Consider the following 27,825-nt stretch of genomic DNA (forward strand, 5'->3'; position numbering starts at 1 on the left):
CACTGAATGCTGAGTTACACCACTGGGAAGTGGGGGGGACAGTGGGGAGGTGGGTGAGGATTCCACCAGCTCCGCACAGCTGCGTTGTGCAGAGTTCAGCCCTCCAAGTGCCAGCAGCAGCAGCGGCTGTGCTGAGCCTGACGTAACACAGCAGATGGGTCCTGGCATAGCCATCAACAGCACAGTCCCCATCAAGCCAGTGATGCCGAGGCAGTGCATGCTTCTGGGACTGAAGTTCTGCCCTGGGCACACTGCAAACCTCACTGTCCACAAAATTTGCAAGGCAGAAGCTTTGAGAAGCTGTTCTGGCCCTAAGGCACAGCCACTGCAGGGCTGGGTATAGCCTCAAAACAAGGGCAGTAAGAGGATGTCAATTTTTTTTCTGGGACTACCCCAAGCAGCCCAAGCCTTCAAACCAGACCAGCCAGCTCCTGCAGGCAAAGAAATTGTGTTATTGGAGCAGTCTGAGCTTCTAAAGCTGTAATACAGACTGGTTAACCCCAAAAAGGTCTTTCTATGGAGGCCAGCTGGATACAGGACACATTCTCCTAAGCTAGCATGAAGAGAGGATGCCATCCCGTGGCTGTTCGGAAACACTGACTTCCCACATAGCTCTAGCAGCTGCCGGTGACTGCCCTTCCGAGTGAAGGGGAGGGCCCACACTTAGAAGGGAAAAGTAAATGCCACCTCCAAAACTGCTAATAAGGTGCCTCACTTGCCTTTAGCTGAGATACAAAGCCCAGCCTTCTTAAGAGAACATTCCCTGCTCCCAAGTAAGTTTCAGCTTTGGGGGAGGATCATGTTTTGCCTCTGTGGATTGCACAGGGACGAGCTGCTGGGAGCAGTCATTCCTGCTGCTTTTTAGAGCATACATTTGATTTTAGAGTGCTGTTGCGTAAGGCTAGTCCTCAGGTTCCCCTCGCTCACCTGCCTCACACCTGCACCATGCCCCTTAACTGACCATCACAGTGAAACCTGTCCTCTCATGCAGACAAGTGCATGATGGCGAGGAATCACTTAAGCACAAAAAATAATCTCTCTCCTTTTCCCAAGTCCTTTTCTCATGCTCTTAGCAAAGAGCTGCAAAACACTTCAAGTGCAATTTTCCTTTCCTCTCCGCCCTCCATTACTCTCTTCCTTCCCTCATATGGGGGGGCTTGGATGTCCTCATGCAGCTCAGCTGAGTCTCTGCCTGCCCACCCCGACAAGCAACATAGAAATGAAAGTAGTACAAAGAATTTAGAGCTCACCTTTGAGGCAACTCTCTGGCTAGCTCTCCTCAGCCAGGTCCTAGCAGCCACAGAGCAGTTAATTGCTTTGCAGTATCAAGTCATGAAGAGATCACGTAGTCCCCGTCTCCATTCTGGAGCAGACTCCAAAGGACTAATTGTTATGGTGCCAGTTTTTCCACATAGCTCTGGCAATGCTATGGGCCTGGTATTACTCCACCTCTGTAAAGAAAGCTTAGTTTAAATTGAAAACAATAATAATTCTACCACCCAAAGCAAAGACGACAGAAATATTTTCAGACCTCCTTTATTTGTAATTTTATTGCTTCCCCAGTCTGATAAATATTCTTTAAAACGTGTTGCTCAGCTTAGCACTGGGATAGAAGAAGCCACTAAGACATAGGACAATCACATTCCAATCTGCTCAGACAAGCAAGCCTTTAAGCAAGCATCGTTTGGTGAGCTCATACTTCTTCCTTGGCCGTAACTGATGGTCCAGAATTTACATATCTGCTCAGGGCAAGAAAGTAAAACTCACCTTTATGGTTGTGAAGAAGAAAGCAGCCAAATGTGAAACCAGATGCTGGAGCCCACCTGAATCTGCAGACAGCCTGAAAGAAAAGCCTGAGGGAGAGCGTGCAGGATGATCAGTTTAATTCAAAGATGCTCATTTTAGGGTTGGATGATAAGCGATTTGATTTCAGAATCACTGGCTACCCACACTGCTAATGAAAAAGCAGAGGGCGGCAGATGGAACAGTCGCACAGAGGATTTTCTTCCTGGCCTGTATCAGGTAAGCATCATGTAGAGGTTTGGGATGGTAGTAAGAGCTTGGAGGACTGTAACCCTCACAGTCTCACCTTTTTCTGGGCATCATCTGGGAGCATGAACATTAATTCACTGCATGTCTCCTCAGGCTTGTCGTCTGACTGTGAGACAAGAAGAGACAAGCTGAACATAGAGCAGAATTTTTACTTGGAAAGATGTGATATTGGAGCTTGAGGAACCTGAGGAAGCCAGACTACAGACTTTGCCTGGGTTAATGAGCCCTGCTAACAGCCTGACAATGTCTCCCAAAGCCCAGCAATTTGACTGGAGGCAGAGAAAGGAATGCTGTGCCCCAGAAGATGAGGGGAAAAGAAACGAGGACTACAGACCAAGTGAAGGAAAGGAGACTGTCTCAGGAAAGTGCGCTCTGGTACAATGTAGGGAGCTTTCATTTTTCAGTGGGATCAAATTTATTTTTGTTGAAGTCTGAGGTGGATGGCACCAGAGAAACAAGGAGTCAGCAAGCTGGGTTTTAAGAAACAATAGCATGTATTAACACTTGTTTTACACGCAATTCATAAAAGTTGCATACATTGGATCAAGCAGGTCCTTGTCACATTTAGCCAACCAGGGAAGCTACAAGCCCAATGCCCCCAGCGAGCCCCCTCCCAGTCTCTGACAGATCACCTGTCAGGAGCTCCAAAGGCTGGAAGCAGGCTGGGCTGCAGACACAGAGCCTTCTGGGGGCAAGTTGGTCAACAGTTGCTTCCAAAGTGTTGGAAAAAGTCATCCAAACCTAACTTTGATAAGAAATACCAAATAATAATTTTGGGGTCCTGCACAGAGGACAATTTAAGCCCTGATCTTCTTCCTCCTTCCCTGTAGAGTTCTCTTCCTCCTCCCAAGGATTGACTCATTACTAGAAGACTGAGGACGGATCTTCATCTCGGTAAAAGGGATGGAGAACTCATGGCCCTTCCATGGCTCCCAGTTCACTCCCTGGGAAAAAAAAAAAACAAGGAATGCCTTTTATTAAAGCAAGCAGATCGGTGCTAGGAGTTTGCCACTCTCCCTCCACCCCACAAACAGAGATGCTATTGTTCACCAGATTTTAGCTGTAATTGTAATCAGTTTTCCAGACACTCCTAATACAAACTAAATCTGTCTGCTTTGGAACCCAACTGGACTGAGCTGTCTTCAAGCACAAAAATCAGAATGTACAATAAGACACACATCAAGGCATGTACTGAAAGCACTTGCTCTTTTCTCTGTTCCCCTGTGCATCAAGACAGCTCCACCTCCGATATCTCCATCCACACAGGAATCAGGAGGCTGTGAGCTCAAACCCTCTGGATCGAGGGAGAATAACTGAGTAAGATCCGTGAGCTTCCTTATGGATAATTTTCCTTTCACATGAAATGAGTTAAAATAGCCTTGGCAATCTCTTCTGCTGCAGCACCCACCCTCTGTGAGTCTTCCTAAGGCTAGTGAGAAGAGCTGACCATCACACAGAGATGTGCCACTCACCTCACTGTGTTTGCTCTCCCCGTATTTCCCGTTAAGGTTGGCCAAGTGGCAGTTCTTGTACCACCACGCGCCATGGTGTGTCAGAGCACAGTTGCTGAGAGCCACATCATTGTCTCTGTCCCACGTTGTGAACTTCCAGCCATTGTGGTAGGTCATGGCATCCCCTAAGGGAAGGAATTGCAGACGTGAATAGGAATAAGGGAGTGCAGTTGCTCGGCTTGAGTGTTTATGTCAGGCAGAACAAAGCAGGCCTGTCAGGGGAAAGGCAACAATGCAGGATGGGGCTGGAGAATAATTTCTAATTGGCTGCTATTAGAGGCCATGTCCAAGGGCTGGGTCCTCTGCTGCTGAAGATGCAGATCTTAGGGCAGCAGGAGATTAAAAAGTAAGTGGAAGACTATGGACACAATGGCAATGGTAAGGATTTGCTAGTGGCAGAAGCCAGCACGAGGATAGATCCTACTGCTGAGCAAACTCCCCTTCTGAACAAAAAAAAAGTTCTCTTTGTATTTCTCAGCTGGGGAGCCCCAGAAGTTGCTCCCCCATGGGCACAGGTTATCTCATGGAACTGCTTCATGCCTGTTCAGCTGGTGTTTCTCTGGGTCACAGAGCAATTCTCTTCCCAGCAAAAGAGCAACTTTCTCCCATCCTCAACAGGAGACAGCCCTGCTCAGTCCTCCTGGGAAGTACAGACATCTCTCCTCAAAACGAGCCACATCCAATCTAACCTGACCTAACAAGCTGCCATGCTACTGGCAAAATCAACATAAAGGCCCCAGCATTTGCTCCCCTGTGTGAAGCAGAGGAAGCACGAGTCACAGGCACTCCTCACCAGCATTGCCTCTGTAATTCCCCACCGACAGCCTGTATCTCTCTCTGCTAGAGGCAACCTGGAAGAAGTCGTAGACAGCGTAGGCAGACTCATTGGCTGTCCGCAGATCCACCCGCAGCTCATAGCGGATGGGGCTGCTGCTTGTGAGATTGTGCAGCTGGTCAAGACCTAGAGGGAAGAAAAAAAAAAAATACTTTTAAAAGGGAAAAGCCTGTTCACCTTTGCAGTCCTGGAATCTCACCCTGTGGCCATTTTGGTTAAATCAGCTATTTCCTGCCTGCCTCCTTCCCTGCTTGATGCTGTCATGACATTTTGCCAAGTTTATGCTGTCTTACCCCATTTTTTTTTGTCAAGAGATAACATTGTCAGGGAAAAAAAAAAAAAAAAAAGCTTAAAGCAGCATGAGACAAACTGTGCAACATTATTTTTCCAATTATTTTTTCCAATTATTTTTTCCAACATTCAAAGACCCTTGCTCCAAAGACCTTGACCTATTTAGGGCTGGATTCTCTGATCCAAGCAGAGCTAGCTAACAAAAATGACAGCACACTAGGTTTTGCACAATACCATGGATTTTACATTTTCATCAATGTAATTTCTTTATTTCTCCTCTTATAGGAGCATGCAATTTCCAGAATTTGGCTTGCTCTGGGACCACTCCAAACCTCAAACTTGTCAGTGGAAAGACTTAGCAAGCCTTTACAGATCCTCAGTGTTTCATTAGCACTTCCAGGGAAGACACAAAAGCTGACAGGTGAAGACTGAAGGCTCAGCAGGGCCTGGGTATTTCAACATTTAGGTGCTTCTACAACGCTAATCTTCAGCTCTTCACCAGTAACACCCCTGTACTGTACCAAGCCAAAATTCCCCAGTGGGATCTCCGAAGCCTTCCACATAATTTTTCCAACGTTTGTAGAAATCCAGCTCGCCTGTGTTCCGCCTCTGAAACACCTGCAAAGCAAGAATTGCTGAGTGAGAGTTCACAGCAGGCTGAGGAGAGACAAACAGTATTGGGGTGAGAAATCCTCATTGTGATTCAAATACACTCTGAAAGGTGAAGTGTTCAGGAACAGACAAATCTAGCTAATGGTATGCTGCAGCTGATCAGGGTACACATGCATTCGTTTTCATTTTCTGACTCCAGAGAATCAAATACTCACTAAGGTTGAAAAACACCTCTAAGATCATCTGGTCCAACCTTTAACCCAGCACTGCCAAGTCCCCCACTAAACCATGTCACCAAGCACTACATCTGCATGTTTTTTGAAGACCTCTCCATAGACTCAGTGACCTCAGATCCCCAGTGACTCAGCTACTTTTCCTGAGTAGCTTGTTCCAATACTTCACAATCCTTTCAGTGAAGAATTTTTTCCTAATAGCCAACCTACACTGCCTTGGCACAATTTAAGGCCATTTCTTCTTGTCTTCTCACTTAGCGCTTGGGAAAAGAGACCCATCTCCATCTCGCTATACCCTCCTTTAAGGTAACTGTAGAGCGAAAAAACACCTGGGGTGAATACTTAGTTGTACAAATTGTACAATTTACTTTTCCACTAATCCCTGCAGGCAAGGATCCTGCAAATCCCCACGTGATCTCAACACTTGGGCGAATCAGGCTTATGGACAAGATACAGAGGTACTTTTAGGTTTCTAAACTTCACCAGAATCAGCAGGACTTGGGCAGTAACACACAATGTGTTTCAGTGGAGAAAATCACTTATCAGTGAAAATAAAAATTGAAGAAGGGAATGAAGATTTTTTATTTGGTCATTTAGGGAGAATCTCAGATTCATTATTTCACCCTTATACAAATTCTTCACCTCAAAGTGCCTGTGTTCTCCCTCCAGCTTCCCTTGAGTGACTCACTTGTGTGGTCACAGTCTGGGTGCAGACTCACAGTACTAGCATTTAAAATATTACCATCAGCTGAACTGCATTAACTGTCCATACATGTAACCTTACACTGTGGTCAAGATGAGATAACCTAGCTTAGTCAATTTATTACAAAAGATCTTTAAGATAAGTTGTACTAACTTGTCTTTGCCCCAACTGGCAAGAGGCAGCATGTTAAACTGCCATAACTCAGTGATTACCCTCAATCAGCAACAATATAAGCCTCGAGTCACACTCATGAACAAGTAATGAAGAGTCCAGCATCCCCCGTCAAGCTTTTGAGCCACTCAGCCTCTCACAGCTTTTCTACTGTCTGTCTGAGAGTTATCCATCAACATCCACCTCCCTTCCTAAAACATTGCTACTCCATCAAGGCAGGAGCTGAAACACAGCAGGGCAGCAGAGGAAAAAGCATCAGCAAAGCCCAGTATGAGGTTCACTTGACCACATTCATTTAAAAAATAAAAATAAATCAGAGAAGCACTCACTATCCACCCGCCTCCATCGGTGGTCATGTCACAGTACACCTGCATTGGCCTGCTGCTGTCTCCATTGAGGTAAATGGTGTATGTGCCACTCAGGGCATCTCCATTCTGCTGTATCTGGCTGCAGTCTGCTGGATATGGGTAGAGGAAGCTAACTGGGAGAAGAGAGAGGGCAAGACAGAACATCAGCAAGGTAGGCCATAAAGCTGGAGCAGGCATCTCACACCCTTAGGAATCTCCTACAGACAATGGTTCTGGATGAGAAGAAAAGGAAGTGCCCAGCTGCACCAGCAGGTAGCTGCAGGCAGCCTTCCCCACTGCTTGGGAGCTGGCACATGGGTGGGGCCACCAGAGGCTGCAAGAGATGCCGTCTTGGGTCACAGTGAGAGCAGGACAAGGAGCCCTTGCCTGTGATGGTGGGAATGCCAGTAATCAGGGAGTTTATTTTCTCTGCATCTCACAACCCGTCCACAATTGGCAGCCTCTGTGAGGACTGGCATGGTACAAGAGACTCCCACATCAAGCTGGCGTGAGATTTTGTTTGATTTGCTGTCATCCTGGTGCACATATCCTGATCTCTGAAAACAACCCAGGCAGCTGCCCAATGCTACAACAGTACTTATATAACTGCACCCTATTATTAAGAGAACGGTGCAGAACAATCCCTAGCTTATAATCTCTTCTGCCTGCTGGCAGCTCACCAGGAGGCTTTGTCCTGCCCTTGGCCAGCAAGGTTTGCCAGCAGCACTGACCAATGTGGGCAATCTCCACTTGCTCCATCCTGTTGTGTTCTCAAGCCTCCAGATGGTGTGGCTTAGAACAGACAATCAGCCAGAAGACAAGCTGTTGACTCACTAGATGGCTTGCTTCTGATCACATAGTTTCCCAGTGTATCTGTAGAACAGGAACTCCATCCCTGACCTTTACCATAAAACATAACAGCTGCAGAGCCCAGGGGAAAGTGCAACACCAAGGCCCGATCCTACCTGTTGAGAAGGTACTGTCTGTCTTTCTGCTCTGGCGATCTCCCTTATAGGCCATCACAAAAATGGTATATTTTGCTCCTTGTTCCAGTCCTTCCAGCACAAACCGTTGTTCTCTAGGACCCAGCTGCACTGCCTGCCAAATAAAACAACTGAAGATCAACCCAAGTTTGAATAGCATTTAGCTTTTCTGGACTACAGTGCCTCACACTCTGCATCTATTTATGGGCTTTTCTTGTAGAGTTCAGACAGGCACACACTGGCTGCATACCCTTGAGATGTGGAGTCCATTTCCTCAGAAGGAAAAATTGGAGCAGGGTCTCAAGAAACACTGTTACGACACTATTACTTTATCCCTGCTGAGTGCTACTCTTCCATGTTAGAAAAGCAAACTGAAGTAGCAAACCTGTTCTCTTCACCCTGAACATCTGTTGGGAAGAGGCACTGCACCATCATGAAGTCCCTCCACAGCTTCTACTCCTGAAAGCCTTAGGTTCTGCCTCCCCAGGCTATGGATAGCATAGATTCCCCCTCAACATTGTTTCCCTGTTGTCCATACACCCACGAGATCCAACTGGCAGAGCCTATAACCACAGGGGTTATCTCAGAGGGCTCTGCAGGGCTGAGGAATTCACCATACCTTGCTGGTGCCATCTGGACCCTGGTAGGTCAGAGAATAGCCATCAATCTGTGCTGCAGGAGGAGTCCAGGTAACTACACCAGTAGACTGAGTCACATCTGATACACGCAGGTTCTTGGGAGGATCAATCTCTATTGAAAAAGAAATGAAGATTCAAGTCCCTTTGCATAAAGGAAAGACAGCAACTCCATCATAGAGCCTGAGCAGAACTTTCAATGCCTGATCCTGTTACCTGGGAACTACAGAAGTTACTTGGTGAAGCTCATGGCTAGCAAGAAGCAGCCTAGACCAACCATGGCAAGGTCTGTTATAGATCAGACTTGGTGCTTTGCAGCCCTGCAACTGGCTCAACTGTACAGGGACTCACAGGGTCTGGGAGCCCCTGATCCACCTGCCTGAGAAGCCCGAGAAAAAGGCAGTTCACAGCAAGTGTCAAAAAGCATCTGTCTTATGAGATAACCACAACAGGGGTCCAGTGCTTCCCTAATGATAAAAGCAAATTTCTAAAGCTCAGCTAGTAGTAACACTAATGGAAGCAGCCTCTCACTAATTTTCACCCTATGCTTGCTATATTCTGGTGTTTGGGGAATCTCTTATAGAAAACAGCAGTAGGTTCTTATGGACTTCCATGTTTTAGAGAGAGGGTACTTGGTGGGCAGTGCAGGCCTTGAGGGAAGAGTGCTCCAACCCTGAAGCATGCCTGAGTTTATGGCAAACTACAACTGAGTAATTCAGCACAATTCCCTGTTCCTCTGTAGATCTCTGTGGTTGACAATGGGCATACCATTTAACTTGCCCTTTGATTCAGTTCTTGTCTCTATAAACCAGGCAAGGTCTTTCAGACCTTGAAGAGCATTAGGAGGACAATGGTAACAAGGATTATAATGCAACAATGAAATATTAGACTTGTGAGAAGGCCAGAGATGAAGACAAGGCCAAGCCATGTCTTTTTTGGATAAACAAGAAGAGCAGAGCAGTGTGGCTTCTCTGGATTCCGTGTACATAGGGTTACCACTTAACAAACGTATAAAAACAGAAGAAATCAAAACACCAAATACAACAAAGTGACAGAACTCTGAAGTCACACATGTTGTTCAAAACACAAGCTATCCATTATAATTGAAAATAGCCATTCAATAGGTTCCTGAGTGAAGCATTAGGTCATTGTTAGTGAACTCATGCTTGGTATGGGAGACTACTACACAATTGCTTTAAATGAAATGACTCAGAAATCCTCTTAGAGGTGCTCATTATATGTACACCTCCTGTTGGACAGAAGAGGGAGCTAAAAGGTATCAAATCCATTAGAAAAAACAAGTGATGGGAAGTGCAGCCTTAGAGACAGTCCTCAGATTTGACAGTGCTATTCCTAAAGGCCGGCAATTTCCACGGCTTAAGGATATTACTGCAAATAGCTCCCTGCTACAGCTTGTTTTAATGATAGGGAATAAGCAACCATCACCTAGAGTTAAGAAATGTATTTTTTTCATCAGAAGTTAGACTGTTTTATCAGGTGTCATTTTATTTGGAAATACATCACTACGAGGAAAAAAAGTGTGCAGATATATCAAAAATATCCCTACTGATGCTAAATGCATTCCCTCTCTGGGCAGTTTCACTTCTTGTGAAATTTCTATATGCATCCATTTTCATTCTAGTTGAAAAAAAAATAAATAAATAAAAATAAACATTTTGCTGAAACTCTCCTTGAGTTTCTTCATTTGTTCCCATCAGCTGCCCTCAACCTCTGTAAGCACTGGGGAACTGTCTGGCATCTTGCCCCAAATCTAAGCTTTATCTGTTCTATCTCACACCAGCTTGACTCAGAAGCTAAAAAAATGTACGTTAGCAAGGCCAGTGGATATGGAGTGACCCTGAAATATTCCCAGAACACCATAATCCTTATGGCTGACTGAACAGGACAGATTTAAGCCTGTTTTGCAGTCTCCTAGGACCAGCCTAGGGTCATGAGTCAGGCCATTATTTTTAACTGTCCCTGAATCTAAGACATTTTAACTTTCAGATGTTAAACCTCTGTTACTGTTAGGCTCGATAGCAGCATGCAAAGCACTGCACACTTTTGATTAAGGACAAGTGAAATAAGGTCAGTACTCAGCTGTCACAACTCCTGTGTTATGACATCTGCCTCTTCTGTTGCAGCCTGTAATAGTCTCTGCTATACCAGGCTATAATCACACACTTATCTCCAGAATGGGTTTACCACTGTGGATCTTCATTACCCACTAATGCAATTGGAGACCACAAAAAATAACAAGAGAGTGGGGTTCTACCCTGTTCCTCTTCCCTTCCACCCACAGTTACCTGTCAGTACATCCGTGCTTGCCCTCTTGCTCTGTTTGCTTCCCAACTCTGCCCAGAGATGGATGGTATACTTCATGCCTGCATTTAGTCCTGTCAGAGTTGTAATGCTCTTGGCTTTCCCCACTTCCATTTCCTTGGTGTCCCCATCAGCAGAAGTGTAGCTCACCATATACCTATCTATGGGAGCTTCGACGCTATCCCAAGAGATGGTGGCTGAGTCCTCTGTCACTTGGTCTGCTACCAGATTCTTTGGGCTGTCCATTTCTAAGAAATAAAGTGTGAAATATAAAGCATGAGTAACTGAAAGACATACACATTGCTCTTTAAAGCTCTTGCTTTCTAAAGACCCATGATATAGATGGTGTACACCATGTCTGGTTTCAAGTTAATCAGGGTCATAAGACCTGTGTCCTGCCCCATCTATCCCCCATTCCCAGGAAGCTGCCAGTCAGTCAGTCTTCAGCCTAGCTAAGCAGCCAATTCCTGTGAGCAAAAGCCTTCATTATATTAAATGAATTACTGATATTTAAGAGACTTCTTCTGGGCTCAGACAATTCTCTACCTTTTCAAGTTATAGAAGATGAGTAAAATGGGATCATTCCCTTCCAAGTCCGGATTCACAGGTAAACACTTTTCTTATTAGTGGCAGTAGTTGAACCACCTTAAGTTTGAGCAGGGTTCAACAGCAGCAATATACACTGCCGGGCAGCACTCAGCCACACCTGGACACCAAAATCAGCAGGCAGTGCTGGTAAGTGAGGACCACAGTGCTTTACTAAAGCACAATGCAGCTTCTGCTACTCTGATAGTTTCTGAACAGACCAGTTCAGTTATTAGTTCCTATAAGCAATTAGCATTTTTCCTCTTGACTCAAGGAGCGACACCATTTCTATCTGAAGCTTTCTATCTGAAGGTGCTGGGAACATGGATGTTTTCTCATCATAGGCGACCACAAGATGAACTGCTGTCTAGCATATGCTCTGCAACAAGCCAGAAGGAAATGGGCCAGAAACAGAGATCACCTTTGCATCACAGTGTTGTGTAGTACCACAGAGATTCTCCTGAGATACCTGTCACTGCCTCAGTGCTGGTCCTCTTGCTCTGCCGGGTTCCCTTCTCTGCCCAGAGGTAGATGACATATTTAGTGCCAGGTTTCAGTTCTATCAGAGTTGTGGCAGCCTTGTTCTTCCCCACTTCTATCTCCTCAGTGTCACCATCAGCAGAGGTGTAGTTCAGCATGTACCTATCTATGGGAGCGTGGACCCTGTCCCAGGAGATAGTGGCTGTCCTCTCTGTCACTTGATCAGTCACCAGGTGAGCAGGACTGTCAATATCTGCAGAGTGAAAAGTTAAAAACACAAGTTGTCACAGTCTGGCTGTGCTGAGCCACCAGGAGACTCCTGGAGGAAACTCCAGGAGTACCCACCTACAGGACTTCCCACCCCCCCCCCACCCCAAAAAAAAAAAAAGCAGTAAAACTGCCTTGGGAGAGGCTTATTCAGCATTAAGGCAAAGCTGGGCTGTCACTTATGCTCTTAATTCACCCTTGTTCTCTTACCTGTCACAGCCTCAGTGCTGGCCCTCTTGCTCTGTTGTTCTCCCTTTTCTGCCCAGACACGAATCACATACTCCATGCCCGTCTTCAGTCCTGCTAAGATGGTGACATTCTTGTCTTTCTCCACTTCTCTCTCCTCTGTATACCCATCAGCCGATGTGTAACTCACTCTGTATCTGTCTATTGAAGCCAGGACTTTGTTCCAGGAAACAGTAATTGCATCCTCTGTCACTTGGTCAGTCAACAGCTTAGTTGGGCTGTCGATTTCTATAAGCAGAAATAGTTATTAGAAGTTTTAGTATAGCACTGTGGTGATCACAATGGTCTAAAACAGTCGATGGAAACTGCTCCTGCACGGCCACATGGCTGGCTGAACCATAAGAACTGTGCAAAACAGTGCTTCAAGGAGTTCCCCAATCGAGCTGCAGATGCAGCTGCAAGCACCCCTGCAATTAAAGCTCCCTGCCACCAGGGGACAGTGACCAAATGTCCTGTTCAGGAGATTTGATTCCTGACATGATTCTTACCTTATGACATGATACCAATACATTTGCTTTTCCTTTTTAAGGAACCCTGTTATGACTGTGAAAAACCTGTATGAGCCCACAGCACAGCTGGGCAAGGTCACAAGAGTCACCCAGCGAACAGCTTAGAGGTGGCTTATGGCATTTTTAAGACAAGGCATAAATTACACATTCCAGTTACAAGGCTTTAGCTTTGGCTGTGTTTCAGTGCTCTCACTACTGACAGTAACTGGTCCATAACAGGACTCAAAAAGAAGAACCTTCTCCTAAGCTGGAGACCTGTTCAGCCACACAGGTAAAAATGACATGATTTTTTTGCCTTATTAAAAACCCATGCAATGCAGAAGCTGTACTGAAACATTAATAAAATGAGTTTGAAATTCAAACCTAGCTCCCTCCTCCTGCTGCTGCTACAACTTACCTGTCACAGCTCTGGTGCTGGCCTTCTTGCTCCTCTGGGGACCCTTCTCTGCCCAGATGTGGATGATATATTCCATGCCTGGCTTCAGATCCAGTAAGGTGATGATGCTGTTTTCACTGCCCACCTCTATTTCCTTGATGTCCCCATCATCTGAAGTGTATCTCACCATGTACCTGTCTATGGGAGCCTCCACTTTATTCCATGAGACAGTGGCTGTATCCTCTGACACTCGGTCTGTCACCACATTGGTTGGGCTATCAATTCCTGGGAGAACATTTTGAAACAAAGGATTAGGGAACTCCATGCAAGTTAATCCATAGATATACCTGTCATAGCATGGACACATTTCCTTCATTTTGCCTTGCTGCTCTAGCCAGTTTTAACGGTCATCCAGGCTCCTCCTACAGCCCCTCAAGAAAGAAAGGTATCCATAAGGATCCAGAATAGTCAGGGTAGGAAGAAACCAAGATTTTTCTGCCTTCTAGATGAAACAATCTATTACTTTCTGTAGGAAGATCTTACAGTCCTCTTACCTCACTTTCTTTGGGTAATGATTCTAGCACTACCTCTGCGCCTGCCCTTCTCACAGCACTCATCCTTTCTGGGTCTCTGGTGTCAGCCATTTGTTGCTTCTTCCTTTCTGCCTACCCTGCAAACCTGTCTCTCAGACTCCCCCAGACTACTGCTATTTTAGGTGATGTTTAGTGTTGGCTCTTGTAATAACTGGTATTTGTTCTAGTCCTAAATTTCAGAGGTTATATAAGAAAATGAACAGGATTATTCATTGTGATTTTTTTTTTCTTTTCAAGTTTTCCTGCCCCCACGTTTGTGAAGAACAGCTTGAAAACATGAGCAAAGGGCACTCATAGAATCATGCCATCATAGAATACCCTGAGTTGAAAGGGACCCACAAGGATCATTAACCTTAACCTATAGGAGTTTCAAATAAACAGAATCTATGTGCAAGAAGCACAGCCTTAAAATGACAGTGGAGAGGCTGTAGGTTTTGTTGTCTTACATCAATTTATTTTTAATGGAACAATTTACTCAGGAATGTCAGGCCTGATTTGGTATTTTCCAGTCTTTGGATGCCGCTCGCCCTCCCTTTTGTAAGAAAATCGATTTTCAGAGTTTCCAGTGTTTTACAGGTAGAATGAGACTTCAAAATTCTTCAGACTCCCTTTTGCAATACAGTAACTACCCCGTAAACATTCTGCCATGTTTTTGAAGAGTTTGAAGCATCAAAGAACCAACAGATTTTCCAGACCTGCTTAAAAGTCTGGAATGACTGTGCTGCCATTTATAGGAAAAATATCCACTACTGTTCAGTCACAGCCTGGTGAACAGAAAAATAATGCTGGAGCCAGGGAATACAAGAAGGAAGAAGAACTTACCTTCTTTTTTATTGCTCCTGAGCTCAGAGGCCAGACAAATCACCAGCAGCCAATGTCTGCAAAGCAGTCATCAGCAGCAGCTATACACAGACTGGAAATTGTGTGCTAGGTCTCAGCAAGACTAAATTGTCAATGGTCTGGGTAGGGAAGGCATGAACAAGCAAACTCAGAGTTACTGCTGGGCCTGGCTCTGAGCTCATTTCAAGTTAAGGGTAAAGATACCGTAGGTTTAAAACCAAGGCAGAAGACTGAGCTAAGACTAGGTTTAGTGTTTAACAAACAGCATAGATAAGCTTAAACAACACATAAGTACCCCCGCCTGACTGCAGTATGCATAAAGAAAACAGCCAACTGAGTACCTTTCGCAGCCTTGAACTGTCCCTGAACCCTGTAGTAACATCATTAGCATTAAAGAAACTTCCCACCTACCAGTCTTGCCACTCACTGAGAATGGTTTCCCCTCTTTACCATCTTTCACAGGTATGACAGTGACCTCGTACTCCGTGCCAGGTTTCAGGCCTAATAAGAGCAAAAGGGAGCATTACCAACAAGTAGGAAAGACAGAATTTTTTCTTAAACAAAGCTATTTTGTTTAGTCTACACAATTCTACAACAAAAGTTTGCAGCAGAGATCAAAGTAAAACGTGGATTTCTATCTAAACTTCCATTCATCTTGAGAATGCCTTGGTAGCACTCCAGTCTTGCCATTAGGGTTTACATTGACCACAGTAAGTGAGGACTTCCCTAACATCCGTATTCCCAGCTCTGAAATAGAAAATGCTTTATTTCTGACAAGAACAGAATTAAAGCTGAATACCTTGAAACCTGTTATCCATATGGCACAGAAACTTTCTCCTTGTGGAGGTACCCGTTATTATGGGACAGGGGAATCCCAGTAGATCTTACTCTGGCCTACAGTGGTCAGAAGGTGAAGAACACTTGAGAGAGAATTGTCTCAGGACTATGACCAAAATCAATCACTCCTACCACTTCTCCCTGTCCTTGTCCAATTTGGAATAGTCACAAGTACTCACCAGTCACAATGTGTCTGCTCTTGGGGTCACTGCTTTTGGGTACCACAACCTGCTTCTCATCCATCTCCACCAGGGACCTGAACTTCAGCTTGTAATAATCCACATCCATTGGTGGGTTCTCCCACTCCACTTCTAGGGAGTGCTCCATCTCCTCTGCCATCCAGATGGCACTGGGTGCTGACAGGACTGGAAAGCACAAAGCAGAGTGCCCGGAGGAAGCAGCATCAGCATCAGAAAGTGACTATAAGGTCCTCCTCCCTCCCCAGTTGCCTTCTCTTAGACCCGAGACATTTTCCTCAGCGAAACTGAAAAGCTACATGGGTACAGCACAACATGTTTTTAAAAAGGCTTAGTTTTATCCATGAGACAGAAAGCTCTTGAGTTGGCATGTTATCATCTCCCACCTATTGTGCTAGGGAAAAAAAAAAAAAAAAAGTCAAAATAACCCAACTTCTCACTTTTGGCCAAGGGCAGGCAGCCAGCATGCCATGAGCTGCTAATAAAATAGCATTTCATTTCTAGAGAGACTGCTTCAAATACAGTCTTTCCATACACAACCTCCTGTTCTCAGTAACATCAGGTTCATTCAGTCCTGGAAAGAGACTATGAGGAAAACTTACTGCTGCAGGCATGTTTGGCAGATGTGTACATAGAAACTATGTCCTCCCTACTCTGAAGTGTCTTCTTCATCCAGTCAAACAGTACGCTAGTCTTAATAACATGCTGCCTTTTTGCTTGCTTTTATTTCTGCTCCTTGCAGGGGGCAACATCATGGATTCCCTGAAATTCAGAGGTGTCAACGCCAGTCCAATTTGGACAAGACAAAAGGAGAGAGGAAACTTGCAATACTTTCAGCTCCAGCAACACAGATCTAGAGAGAGATTCTCCAGAAGAAAACAACAGAAAACTGTGACTGGGATTGGGAAGAGAAACTGCTCTTCAGCATTCAGACAGGACACTGAAAACCTGCAAAGTCAAACCATTTGCTCTAGTTGCTTGAAACTAAATTTAAAGATCTACAGATCTTGACCCTGAAGAAAAAGACTGTCAGGTCCTACCCGTGCTTGCTTCTAGATGCTTGGGCTCACTGGTAATCCCCTTCTTTACATGACAAAGTGTGACATTGTATGTGGTGCTGGGGTGGAGACCCACAATCTCATAGCTGAGCCGCTCTTTGGGCACATGGACTTGTTTCACCAACATCTCATGTTCTACTGGGTAATAGCTAATGAGGTAATTATCCACATCAATCACTTGGTCCCAGCTGACAGTCAGGGAGTCCTCTGTGGAGTTCAGCAGGCGCAGGTTCTGAGGAGCAAGCACTAGAAGAGAAAGAAAGCATCCATCTGTAGAGCAAACATTCACCTCCTTGTCTGTCTGAATGAGAAAGTCACTATTTAATTATTCCTTTTATGGACTGGAAAATAATTCCTGGACTGTACAAAACCCAGGAGATGTGCAGAGAAGCTCCTGGCCTGAAGTGAAAGGGATCATCAGACAGATTCACTCTGAGGTGAATTAGGAGGACGCATGGCTGTGGGACATGCCAGAAATCCATCTTGCATTCTGCTTGCACTCGTCAATCTCCCTCCTTCTGGCAGCTTCTGCCCCGGAAGCAGACTGAGGCCCTAATGGCCTAAGTGAGCAGGAAACAAGCAGCACATTTATAGATTGAGTGCTGGGCTGAGAGTGCACACAGCGCTCATCAGGAACCCTGCTCTGCTGGGAGTGGCCAGGAGTCCCTCTTCATTTTCCTTCCAGCTTTTTCTGATTATGGCATCAAACACAGACTTCTTGATTAAACTAGTACTGTGCTGAGATACCAAACAACTTTTTTTTTTTTTTATAGGATACTCTCATTCTCCTCTCTCTCTCTCTCTCTCCTTCAGCTGCTACACATAGGTAGGTTTGTACTTTAACCTGTGTTTTCTCCTTTCCCTCATTCAGAAATGTTTTCCAGGCAATTCTTGAAGATATGGACCACTCAGCAATCCTTGAGCACAATCCCAGCAGGAACTTGGAGAGAAATATGGTGACTCCAGGTTTGGCTTGCCTATGGGATTAGCCCAGTTCTTCTCAGGGAGGGAAAAAGGGAAACTCAGAATGAAAGAAAGGAGTCAGAAATAACTCACAAGCTTTTCTTACCCTGGGAGCAGTCAGGGCCAAAGAAGCCCTCATGGCAGTAGCACTCTCCTGTGTCACAAAACCCATTGCCACTGCAGTCCCCGGGACATCGTTTCTCACTGCAGTCCTCTCCGGTGAACTCCTCATAGCACTGGCAGACCCCTCTGGCTGTGTCACAGATCCCATTGCCACTGCAGTTCTCAGGACAGAGCTGCTGGCTGCAATCCTCACCAAAATAGGGCTCATCACAGACACACTTCCCACCATCACAGCGCCCACGGCCGTGGCAGCGGCAGGTGGGGCGGGAGCAGTCACTGCCCTCCCAGCCCTCGGAGCACTTACAGCTGCACGTCTCGTACAGGAATGTCCCGTGGCCGCTGCAGGGAGAGATGCCTGGCCAGAGCACCAGGACAGCATGCAGGTGAAAGAAAAAAAAATAAAAAGGAAAAAAGTTAGGAACAGAGCAATGAGAAGGTGCGTTCAAGGCCACTAAAGGGAAAGCTTAATTATCATGGGAAAACATGGGCTGGAAAGACCTGAAGGCATCACACGGGCCACCTGCCCCTCGTCCAAAGGTGACCACCTCCACTGTTGTCTTTCCCAGTCCATTTGTCCAGGGTCAGCAGCAGTGCAGATTCCACAAACACACCAAACAATAAACTAGAAAGCTTTTCACAGCCTCTAACTTCAATCTTCCTGGTTGTCAGTGAAGCTCACCACTTCTCACCACTGTTACTGTAAAGATGGAGAGCACATTATTCCTATCTGCTATAAGTCTTTTTTTGTTTGTTTGTTTGTTTCATGTATCCAAGGACTTAGCACTTCTCCCTGCATCCATTCCTCAAACAACACCAGTTTGTTAAATCCTTTCTTAGAGGCCATGCTGAATAAGCCTGGGATTGCAGGCAGAGCCAGTGGCTGCCACAAAACATCAGCACCAGAAACTCTGCTCCTCTTTTAGTCAGGTATCAAAGAAGAAATAAAGCTAATGATTTTCAACAACTGAAAAATTCTGGAGGCAGAAATGAGAAAGGAAAGACGGTAACAAAAAGGGCCTTCTCCATCTTCTACTCCAAAATTCCTCCATTGAATCCTCCCATCTACATGCCTGGGGAGATTTCCCTTGCACTGGTTTCAGAAATGGTGCATACTAATGCATTTTGGGACCTCGGTATTTCTTTTCACATCGCAGAACCCCAAGCACCACTTCATCCACAGGACTCAAGCATTTCACTCACAGGGAACCTCCATAACCCCTTACAGATGAATTCCAGTCCCCAGATCTCTGAGGAAAAAAAGCTATATGTGGGAAGAAAAACAAACAAACAAACAGATACTGCAATTGTTAGGTACCTTGGCTTCCCCCACAGCACTTCTGAGGGCTGCAGACTTCTCTCAGCTCTGCCACTTGTTTCTCTAGCTTCTCCATCCTCTCAAGCAGACCTTTGATGTGGGCCAGAGTTTCACAGTCCCCTTTGGGTTTGTGCACATGGATGTTGTGCCTAAAGATGATATTCTGCTCTTTGTTTTCCTCAGTCTCCCCAGGATCTAGCTGCACCTCACTGTTGTCCACATGCTGCAATGGATCTGCCTCCACCTTGATCTGAGAAGACGTTGGCAAGTCAATCTTGTAGGAGTGGCTGAAGGATATTCGTTGACCATTGCTGGTGCAGTTGTCAGAGGCAGGAAGTTGAGCGGCAGATGTCTGAACAGCACAGCACAGCAATACCCCAACTAGGAAGGCAAACCAGCTCTGAAAATCCATCCAGCAGGTTTTCAGAGGAAGCACTGATCCCTGAAACAGCACAGCTACTTTCAAAAAGAAGAAAATGTAAGAAATGTGGTCAGAAAGATGGATTTCATGATTATTATTTTTTTTTTAAGACAACTTCTCCACTTTGTCCTGATTCAGAACTAGGTTGGTCAGCACCTCGAAAAGAGTCATGCTTCTAGAACTCCTGACTAGGAGCTTTAAACTTGCAATTCTCACATGACAACATTATAGTCCTCTGCAATTATTAATTACACCATAGCTCTTCCCACCCCACTGCAATTACAACAGCCACTGTATCAGTTTCCTAGTTGTGGTCCAAATTACCAATTGGCAGGTCATGGTAAGTGATCTCCAGCAGCACCTCAGCTCTCATGGTTTTCAACTAGAAGCTTGACAACTATGGTGATGCTGTGCCCAGTAAAAATTCAGAGAGCTGTCATTTATCTTTCAGTATAACAAGTAGAGCACTTTCTGAGGTCAGCTAAGAGCAGTGGGAACTGGGATAAAATATATGGCTGATTGCAGCTGGAAAATGACTCATGCCCATCTGCACTGCAGCATCAAACATCCATGTCGTCCTCCCGACATCCACAGCCTGTGGTTCTCCAAATGTACCACCTTCAGCACAGGGCCTGACAACACCGTGCGCTGACCTGACACAGTGCCAGCCCTTGTCTTAGAGTCCCCATCTCTGCTTCTGCCTGCTGAAGACAGAAAAGAGGCTTCTGTGGAGCTGAGGACACCTGCTTTGGAGAGGCAGGACTGACAGTTTTGCATCACCTCACCTCATTAAGTCTCTCAAAATGCTCACTTTTGGTACAGCTGTCCTGAGAGACATCTGAACTGGCTACCTGCAGCTCCAAGCTGTCGTGTTGATTACCTCTGACTTAGTCCATGACTTCAAAAAAGCCCTTTAGATTATTGGGTTTTAGCTGTGGGACTCAAATGATGCATGAAATGAAACCCAGCCTCCTCACCCAATATAGTGCAGAGCGTACACTGTTACCTGGACTGGGGGAATTCAAACATTTCCTCCATTTTAAATTGACTTGTTAGTAATGTGTGTACCTGAACACTGGCTCTGCTTGGGGAACTTGAAGTTTATTTTGCTTTGACTCAATATCTGATGTGTTATCTCAGCAATGGCAAGGCTCATTTAGAAGCTACTAGAGCAACTCTTAATACACGGTGAGGATAAGTTGTAAACCCATTTGTTTTCCTGTACTTTTATTTCAAAAATATTCTTTCTTTCCTACCCCGCAGATGTACATAGGAAGAGCTTTTTTTTTCAGGCTGATTAAATATCAGAACTAAGGCTTAAAAATAATTACTGTTGAACTGCATTGACATTTAAAAGTCAAAAGCGAAGTCCAAACATTTAGGGTAAAGTCTTCAGCAAGAACAAAACTGTTTGCTGTAAAACTTTTATGTTGTTAACCACAGAAGAATTTTGGAGTTCAGAAAGGAATACCTTCTACACAAGAATAACAGGAAGGGAGAAACTGAACAAACATTGGGTGGAAGGATAAACTGTAAAATTAGAAGTCTAAATTTAAATTTATTTCTTAGCTTATTCCACATTACAACCTGAATTTTGGCATTAATGGTGTCAGTCTGTACAGAAGGTGATATATCCTTAGTTAAAAGCTTTGAATTTCATCTCACAGGATGCAAAACCAAAATGCCACCATATGCGACTTAGTAAGCAGTCATGTTATTCAGTGCACAAGCAGCAGAAAAAAAAACTTTAAGTGCTAAATTAGGTAGTGTGACAACTAGAAAACATTTGGCCAATATGTATCCATAGTAACAGCACATCTGAATCCAGACAATAGCGATCTCCCAGATAATACTTTTTGAAGTAACAGCAGACTTCACTCCTAAACAACCATACAGAACACTAAGTTTTCAGCTCCTCTGCTGTTCCTACTATAATTATGTTTCTGAAAGTCACCAGGTCCTCAATTATGATAAAAGCAAACCGTTTCTGTGAAATATCCCTGTATGTGCCTTTCATTTGGAAAAATCACTACCATTAGGTCCACATCCACCATTGTACAGGAAGGTCTTCTTCATGCTCAGAAACATGAGGCTTCGGTTACTAAAAACAGACCAAAACACTACCAATATCATATTATGCACGTAGACCACTACAGCACTACCTCATTTCCCTCCAAGCAAAATTACTGACATCCAACAAAATAGAGCACGGATTTCAAGACTTTCTTAATTTTCTTGTATGAATTATATATAATAAAGGCATCACCCCTGCTTCTCATTCCCAAGGAGCAGTTTGTTTTTTTCCCTCCATTCAGCATGTATTTTACTACATTTAACTTACTGTTAGAGAAAAGGAGGGTGGACAAAGGATATGTTGCCCTGCTGAGGCAAGGCTTCTTCCCTATATCCTTCTTCTTTATTTCCAGACCTATGGACGTGAGGGCCCTGAATCCAATGCCACCTCCCCAAGTACACACAAAATCCCTTCTCTCAGCACAGAGTCCTGAATACCATCCGAGGTTACATCATGATATCATTACAAATTAGGGCTTCCTGAAAACCACCAACTGATCTCAGATTTTCCTGGGGCTGGAGATCATTCAAGAGGAAAAACTCCTGAATGTAAGCATTTCTGTTAAGCATAATGAAAGAGAAGGACAGCTATTTTGGCTTCATTATCTTGTAATAAGGAGATTTTCCCCTGCTGTTAAAGAGTGGGTTTAACTGACTCATCGTGGAGAATATCGCGTCATATATGTAGCTAGTGATAATGGGGGACTAAGGAACGGAAGAATTTAGGAAAGAATGCCTAGCAGTCAGACCTATTAGGCTACACAACATTCTCCCAAGGAAACGGATGGAAGAAGCTCTGCTCACATCTTTTTAACCTTCATAGAAGAAAGCAGAGGATAACCAAAGCTGGAGAGGACCTCTCCAGCTCTCAGAGTACTTCTGAGGAAGACTTCAACAATCTAAGTCTGTAAGGCTTTTTCCACCCTACATGTCAGTGCTTGAAGGTTTGGGGTACATACCTTTGCAGTATGAACTTCTGGGGACAATGCATGACTGGATGCTGGTCCAATCAAGGCAGGAGTTGATAAAGACCCAGATGTGAATACTAGAAGCATGTCACCCAGGTGGTGTGGATGGAGATGGGACAGAGGAGAGAAAGAGAGCTTGTAGTCAGCGCAGAAAGGACATGCAGGTCCAGGACAGCCCTGGGGCTGCAGAAGGAAGAGAGAGGCAGAAACAATTAATAAGATCAAGGACTGAGCAATGTGGGGAACTAACCATGCTGGAGGATGATTAAAGAGCTGTCCCCAGAAGAGAAGACCATGGAGAAATAAAACCAGTATTACCAGGGACCAGGAGGCCTAGTCCATCAGCAGAAGGAATACATGTGTATGGACACAGCAAGAGTTATGCAAAGCAACAATAAAAGCAATATGAATTAAAGCTGAAGGAAAACAGCCAGAAAAAAAAGGAGCCTTGGGCTGAGACCTGAGCTTTTTAAGTACCAAGGGCCAATGTATCAGGCTATTTTTTGTGCACAGCATTTTGCAAGCTTGAGCTAGAGCAGAAGTTGCCAAGTTGTACCACAGTACTGGAAACATAGGAGGTGGTAGTTTCCTAATTGCTGAGTTAGAAAAGCAGGCACATCTAACCATCCTAAAGCCAGGGAGGTTTCCTGAAGAACACAAGAGGAGTAACAGATACTCTGCGACACAAATCCTTTTGCGATGTCCGATAAGCAAGGTGTACCAACTCTTCACACATGAATGACAGATTGCTTCCAAAATGGTACATACTCATTAGAAAGGGCAGAGAAGCTTACCAGTGTTTTCACATTTACTGGTTAGGATAAATGTGCATTTTGATGTGCATTTTGTAACAAATTCCCTAGCTCTCTTCTCTCTCTTCTGTTAGATCAGTAGTTCCCAGCTTAAGGCAGTTGGCTTTTCATGAGGAAAATCTTTGTTTTGTTACATGTATAGTTCAAAAATGTTTTAACACCTGTATTTAATCAATTTTACCTATCCACAGAATGTCTTTCATATATATATGTGTGTGTGTATATATACATATATACATACACATACATATAACCAGTATATACAATAAAGTGGTATTATTGTGGAAACAGTAGTCTATTTCATTTTATGTGGTAAAGACCTTCTACTGAATTGACTTCCACATGGAGTCTGTGAAGAGGTACATTAGAAAGCACAGAAGGAGATTTTAGGTGAGAAAGTACGAAGAATCATTTAGAATGTTTGTTGCAATTATAACATGTAAATGTGATCAAATTCCAGAAAGACCTGCTGTATGAAAGGGCTTTTAAAACAATCGCTATGACACAGAAATGAGAGCCAAAAATGGAAATTGCCAGGAACAAGCATTCTAAAATAACTAGTTTGTAGGTTAAAGCCTGCTTCCAATAAAGCCAATGGCAAAACTCCCATTTCTTTCAGCAGGTTTCATACCACTGGAAGAGACAGCCTGTTAAACCTTAATCCCTTCAGCCAGGAGTGACACTAACTACTGCTCCATATACTACATGTTTTGCAGTAATAATACATCCCCATAACATAGGGTTGTTGATGTTTGTGTGAGGCTTTCAAACCTTTAGAGTACACGTACTACAGATGGATTTTTCATTCAGAAACAACAAGAATGTCAGAGGTTAAAAAATAAAACACTTCTCTTACCTTTCAAGTACTTTCAGTTGCCTTTTACAGAGCTCTTCTGATGTATCTGCAACTTGCAGAGCTGATCTGGGCAAGCTGAAAGCTCACAGAGATCTCTTCTCTTCCCAGCCCAGCTGCAAACCACTCCACTGCTCTCTGCAGTGAATTTAAGTCCCCACGCTCCAAATTAAAGGAACCAATAAGGTCTCTGGGTGTTTCCTTCCCACATACTGCCTAGGGAACTGCCTCGGGGGTTTGGGAGGGATCCCCCACTCAGTGTTGTCCATCCTACCAGCAGAAAGAAGCTCATCCTATTCATTTTATGCTCCACCTCACACAGAAAGCCCTTCCAGACCTGTACATGTGGCAAAAAACACCTCAGCACTGCTGTGAAGACCCACATGTTCAAAAGCAATTTTGAAGAACAAGAGGTGTGAAATTCATGTATAGTCAACACCAAGAGCAAAAGTGTAACACTTTTAAAAAGCAGCAATACTCAAATAAAAATTACAGTTAGCATAGCATAACAGAAGGGTTGGAAGGGACATTAGAGATCACCTGCTTCTGCAATGGCCAGGACCACCTCCCACCAGACAAAGTAGCCCAAAGCCCCATCCAACCTGGCCTTAAACACTTTAGCCCCAGGGATGGGACATCCACAGCTTTTCTGGGCAGTCTGTGCCAGTGCCTCACTGCCCTTCGAGTGAAGAATTTCCCTTATTACTAAGGTGCCCAGAAGATAATCATAAGCACCTGTGTTATACAGACATGTTTTTAGATAAAAATCTATCCAAGGACTCTGACCAGTTACTTTACGTCTCTGTAAGCAGAAACTGTCTGTAAAAAACTCGAGATGGTAAGGACTATCTATACACATGAAGATTTTAGCCACGGATGGACAGGGTGTGAAGTAAGACACATTTTCTTGCATTAAAATAAAACACCATAAACTCTCCAGGAAGCTTTGCACTTTCTCCAAACCCTAACCCTAGGCAGTGAGTAGCTCCATTACACACCCCACACAGAAAGCCCACCAAAAAGACCCAAAACTACACAAAACCAAAAGGCTTTTGGTACACTTAATCCTTCTTTGGCAGACCCTTCCCCACCCCACTCACACAGCGGGTCTGCACTTTTCTCTCTCCAACCACTAACCCAAATTCATGTTTGAACCATAACCCAGTCCCTAACCCTAGGCAGTGACCAGCTCCAACACACATCCCACCTAGCGATCCCACCAAAAGAGACCACAACTCAAAGCTTCTGCTATTCCTCAGCCTTCTTTGGCAGACCCTTCTCAACATGGTATTCTTTCAAGGGACCTCATTTTCCCACCTGCACAGCTTGTTAGGTGCTGATTGCACTGTTTGATGCTATAGAGAGACTTGAGAAAGGCTTTAGCTTTGGATGAAATAATAATTCTCCTTCTCCTGCTCTTCGTGTTCCTTGCTTATCTGGACCATCTAACAAGCATGCAGACACCTGAGGGAAATATGACAAAATACTAAATAAGTAAATATGTGGTCTAATATGCAAATGCCCTTTGATCACGTCTGCCCCCTTTATTAATTTTCACTGCCTATACACTACAGATTGATTTTACCATCTGGAAAGATGCAGAAATAGGAAATTATACACATTATAATCAGGGAATAAGTCTTGAATCTTTCTCCCTGCAAACACCAGAAACCTGTTTCCATGCCAGTCACACATCTTCCCTCTATGCCAGTTTAATTCTCTGTGTAACATATATCAGTGGTATCAGCTGAGCACATTCACAGGGCAGAAACCTTCAGGTCAGTTAACAGGTTGGCTGTGTTATAAATGAAGTCTCAACTCAATCTGAATCTAGTAATATTTATACTTATAAACGGTATAAAAGCTATAAAAGGCAAGTAAACAGCGCTGAGTGTGTGGGGAGTCTACGCTCCACCAACACGCACACACGAATATCAAACATTCTAAATATACAGAACATTGCTTTTACATACTAAACCCGAGTACACCTATACAATCATAAAAGGTAACAAACAATCCTTTAAGTTCCATGACTTAAGAGTCTCCGTTTTCCATTGCTTTTCTTGATTACAAACAACAGTCTCCATTTTCATCCCTTTTGAACAATATGTCTTGCTTTAAGTTGTCAAGCAACTTGATCTTCGGGCCTTACGTATCCCGTTCCTTCTGGATTGAAGAAGAGCGTATCCATCTCCTTTTCAAGGCCAATGGGGCCTGGGTCAAAAGGCGCGTCCAGGTCACCAGGAGATGTAACAGCAAAAGCCTTCGATGGCTGTAGCAGCAGAGGGGCCCATGGCGTAGCAGTCAGATCAGTAAAGGAGCCCGCAGCTTCTTCACTATCTGGCAAACCACACGTTTCTGACTGTGGTCCCACAGGGCTCTTTAAGGCCTCAGAGACTGCTCGCCAGGTGCCGAGCAATCCCGGCACTACCTTGTCGTTTTTCGTAGCAGAGTCCCACACCTTGACCTCAATTTGGTCCCGTATTTCAGGATCATAAACTGTTTGATTGTTAGTGAGGAGAATAAGCTGTAAGGTTACCAGGACAGTCTTTGTTTCTAAGGATGTATGATTTCCCATACTGCGCAACTGCTTACCAGCAAGAGGCAGTTGTGTGCGCGGGTCGGCTTCTCTCAGCTTGAGCTTCTTCCCAGCTCCGGTGCGCCCACTTCCAGTGACTGTCAGTACGAGCTTCTCTGAGCAGTTTGCTGAGTGTGGCCGAACCTATCTTCATGAGGCGATCAATGTGCCTGTTCCCGTCCTGGTCTCCGTTCTGCTAGCCTGTTCCTTTTCATTCCTTCTTTCTCCTTTATTGATGGCATAACTTCATTGTATTGTGTTGCCTTTTTTTTTTATCTCGAGGACAGGCTCTCCTCTTATGCCCTTCTCCCCACAGCAGTCCTTTTCAAAACAACTTTTCATTGGTCAAACAACTTTGCATATAACAGCAACGGCAAACACCCAGAAACTTCCATGCCTTAACAGCTGGAGAACAAGAAACCAGCTGGAGAACAAGCAACCCTGAGACTGCATGGAGTCTCCTGAATCACCCTTCCTTTGTTCCCTTTATATTCCTGATGGCCTCATTGTTAAGAGTCTGATGTCACCATCAACCACGGGGCTTTCCGACCCCCATGGCCACACTCCCAAATCTCCCCCTTCTTTCTTAATAGCAACCACTTTCTCGACACGAATTACCGACACGAATTACTCCATATATAACAAAATGTTGGGGGTGCGGCTTTTTGAAGTGTTTCTGACACTACAAACGTTAGGTGTGGGGTTTTGAGTATTTTAAGTAGCTGTTTCTGTCCAACCGTTGGGGGTGCGTGTTTCTGCCGCAGGATGCTGGGGGTTTCTCTACAAAATGGCGCCCGGGGGAGAGTAGTCTGAATTGGGTTGTGGGGCCGTGCCCCACCCCACCCATTGGACTCAGCGCGCCGGCCGTGAGTCTGTCTCAAGGCGCCGCGGGGCCACGAGCATCCGCCGGGGCGGGGGGAGGCCGAGGGAGCTTCCCCGCCCCCGCTTCTCCTGCCCAGGCCGGCCCTGCGCGGCGCCCCCCCTTGCTGGTGGCTCACCCGCCCGCGCGGGCGGGGCCCTGCTGGGGCCGCGGGCG

General features: G+C 44.9%; 1 protein-coding gene across 3 annotated transcripts; it reads right to left on the reverse strand.

The window, feature by feature from the left end:
- Positions 1 to 2,409: 2,409 nt before the first annotated feature.
- TNN (tenascin N) lies at positions 2,410 to 27,107 on the reverse strand. Of its 3 annotated transcripts, none has more exons than XM_084526896.1 (19): positions 26,807 to 27,107; positions 25,529 to 25,675; positions 24,215 to 24,548; positions 19,085 to 19,540; positions 17,753 to 18,124; positions 16,666 to 16,929; positions 15,608 to 15,793; positions 15,003 to 15,092; positions 13,180 to 13,443; positions 12,238 to 12,501; positions 11,750 to 12,013; positions 10,680 to 10,943; positions 8,358 to 8,488; positions 7,721 to 7,853; positions 6,738 to 6,889; positions 5,211 to 5,307; positions 4,357 to 4,524; positions 3,525 to 3,688; positions 2,410 to 2,996 (listed from the first exon to the last, which is right to left on the reverse strand). In XM_084526896.1, exons 4-19 carry the CDS (start codon positions 19,494 to 19,496, stop codon positions 2,850 to 2,852), a joined length of 3,372 nt encoding a protein of 1,123 aa, XP_084383022.1. In that variant the 5' UTR covers positions 19,497 to 19,540; positions 24,215 to 24,548; positions 25,529 to 25,675; positions 26,807 to 27,107; the 3' UTR covers positions 2,410 to 2,849. The 3 variants fall into 3 exon arrangements, with proteins under 3 accessions (XP_084383022.1, XP_084383024.1, XP_084383023.1); XM_084526898.1 differs by having other exon boundaries at positions 19,085 to 19,543; positions 25,419 to 25,675; XM_084526897.1 differs by lacking the exons at positions 25,529 to 25,675; positions 26,807 to 27,107 and adding an exon at positions 24,814 to 24,858.
- Between the last annotated feature and the right edge of the window lie 718 nt (positions 27,108 to 27,825).

The sequence above is a fragment of the Aythya ferina genome (assembly GCF_964211825.1).
Source record: "Aythya ferina genome assembly, chromosome: 8".
NCBI classification, from domain to species: Eukaryota; Metazoa; Chordata; class Aves; order Anseriformes; family Anatidae; genus Aythya; species Aythya ferina.

Coding starts and splice junctions, on each gene's coding strand:
- TNN (XM_084526896.1), bottom strand. CDS start 19,496: ATGGATTTTCAGAGCTGGTTTGCCTTCCTAGTTGGGGTATTGCTGTGC. Junction 16,930..17,752: donor TGGCCCTGACTGCTCCCAGG/GTAAGAAAAGCT, acceptor TTTCTCTTCTAG/TGCTTGCTCCTCAGAACCTG. Junction 4,525..5,210: donor CACTGGGGAATTTTGGCTTG/GTACAGTACAGG, acceptor TCTTCCCTCTAG/GTCTTGACCAGCTGCACAAT.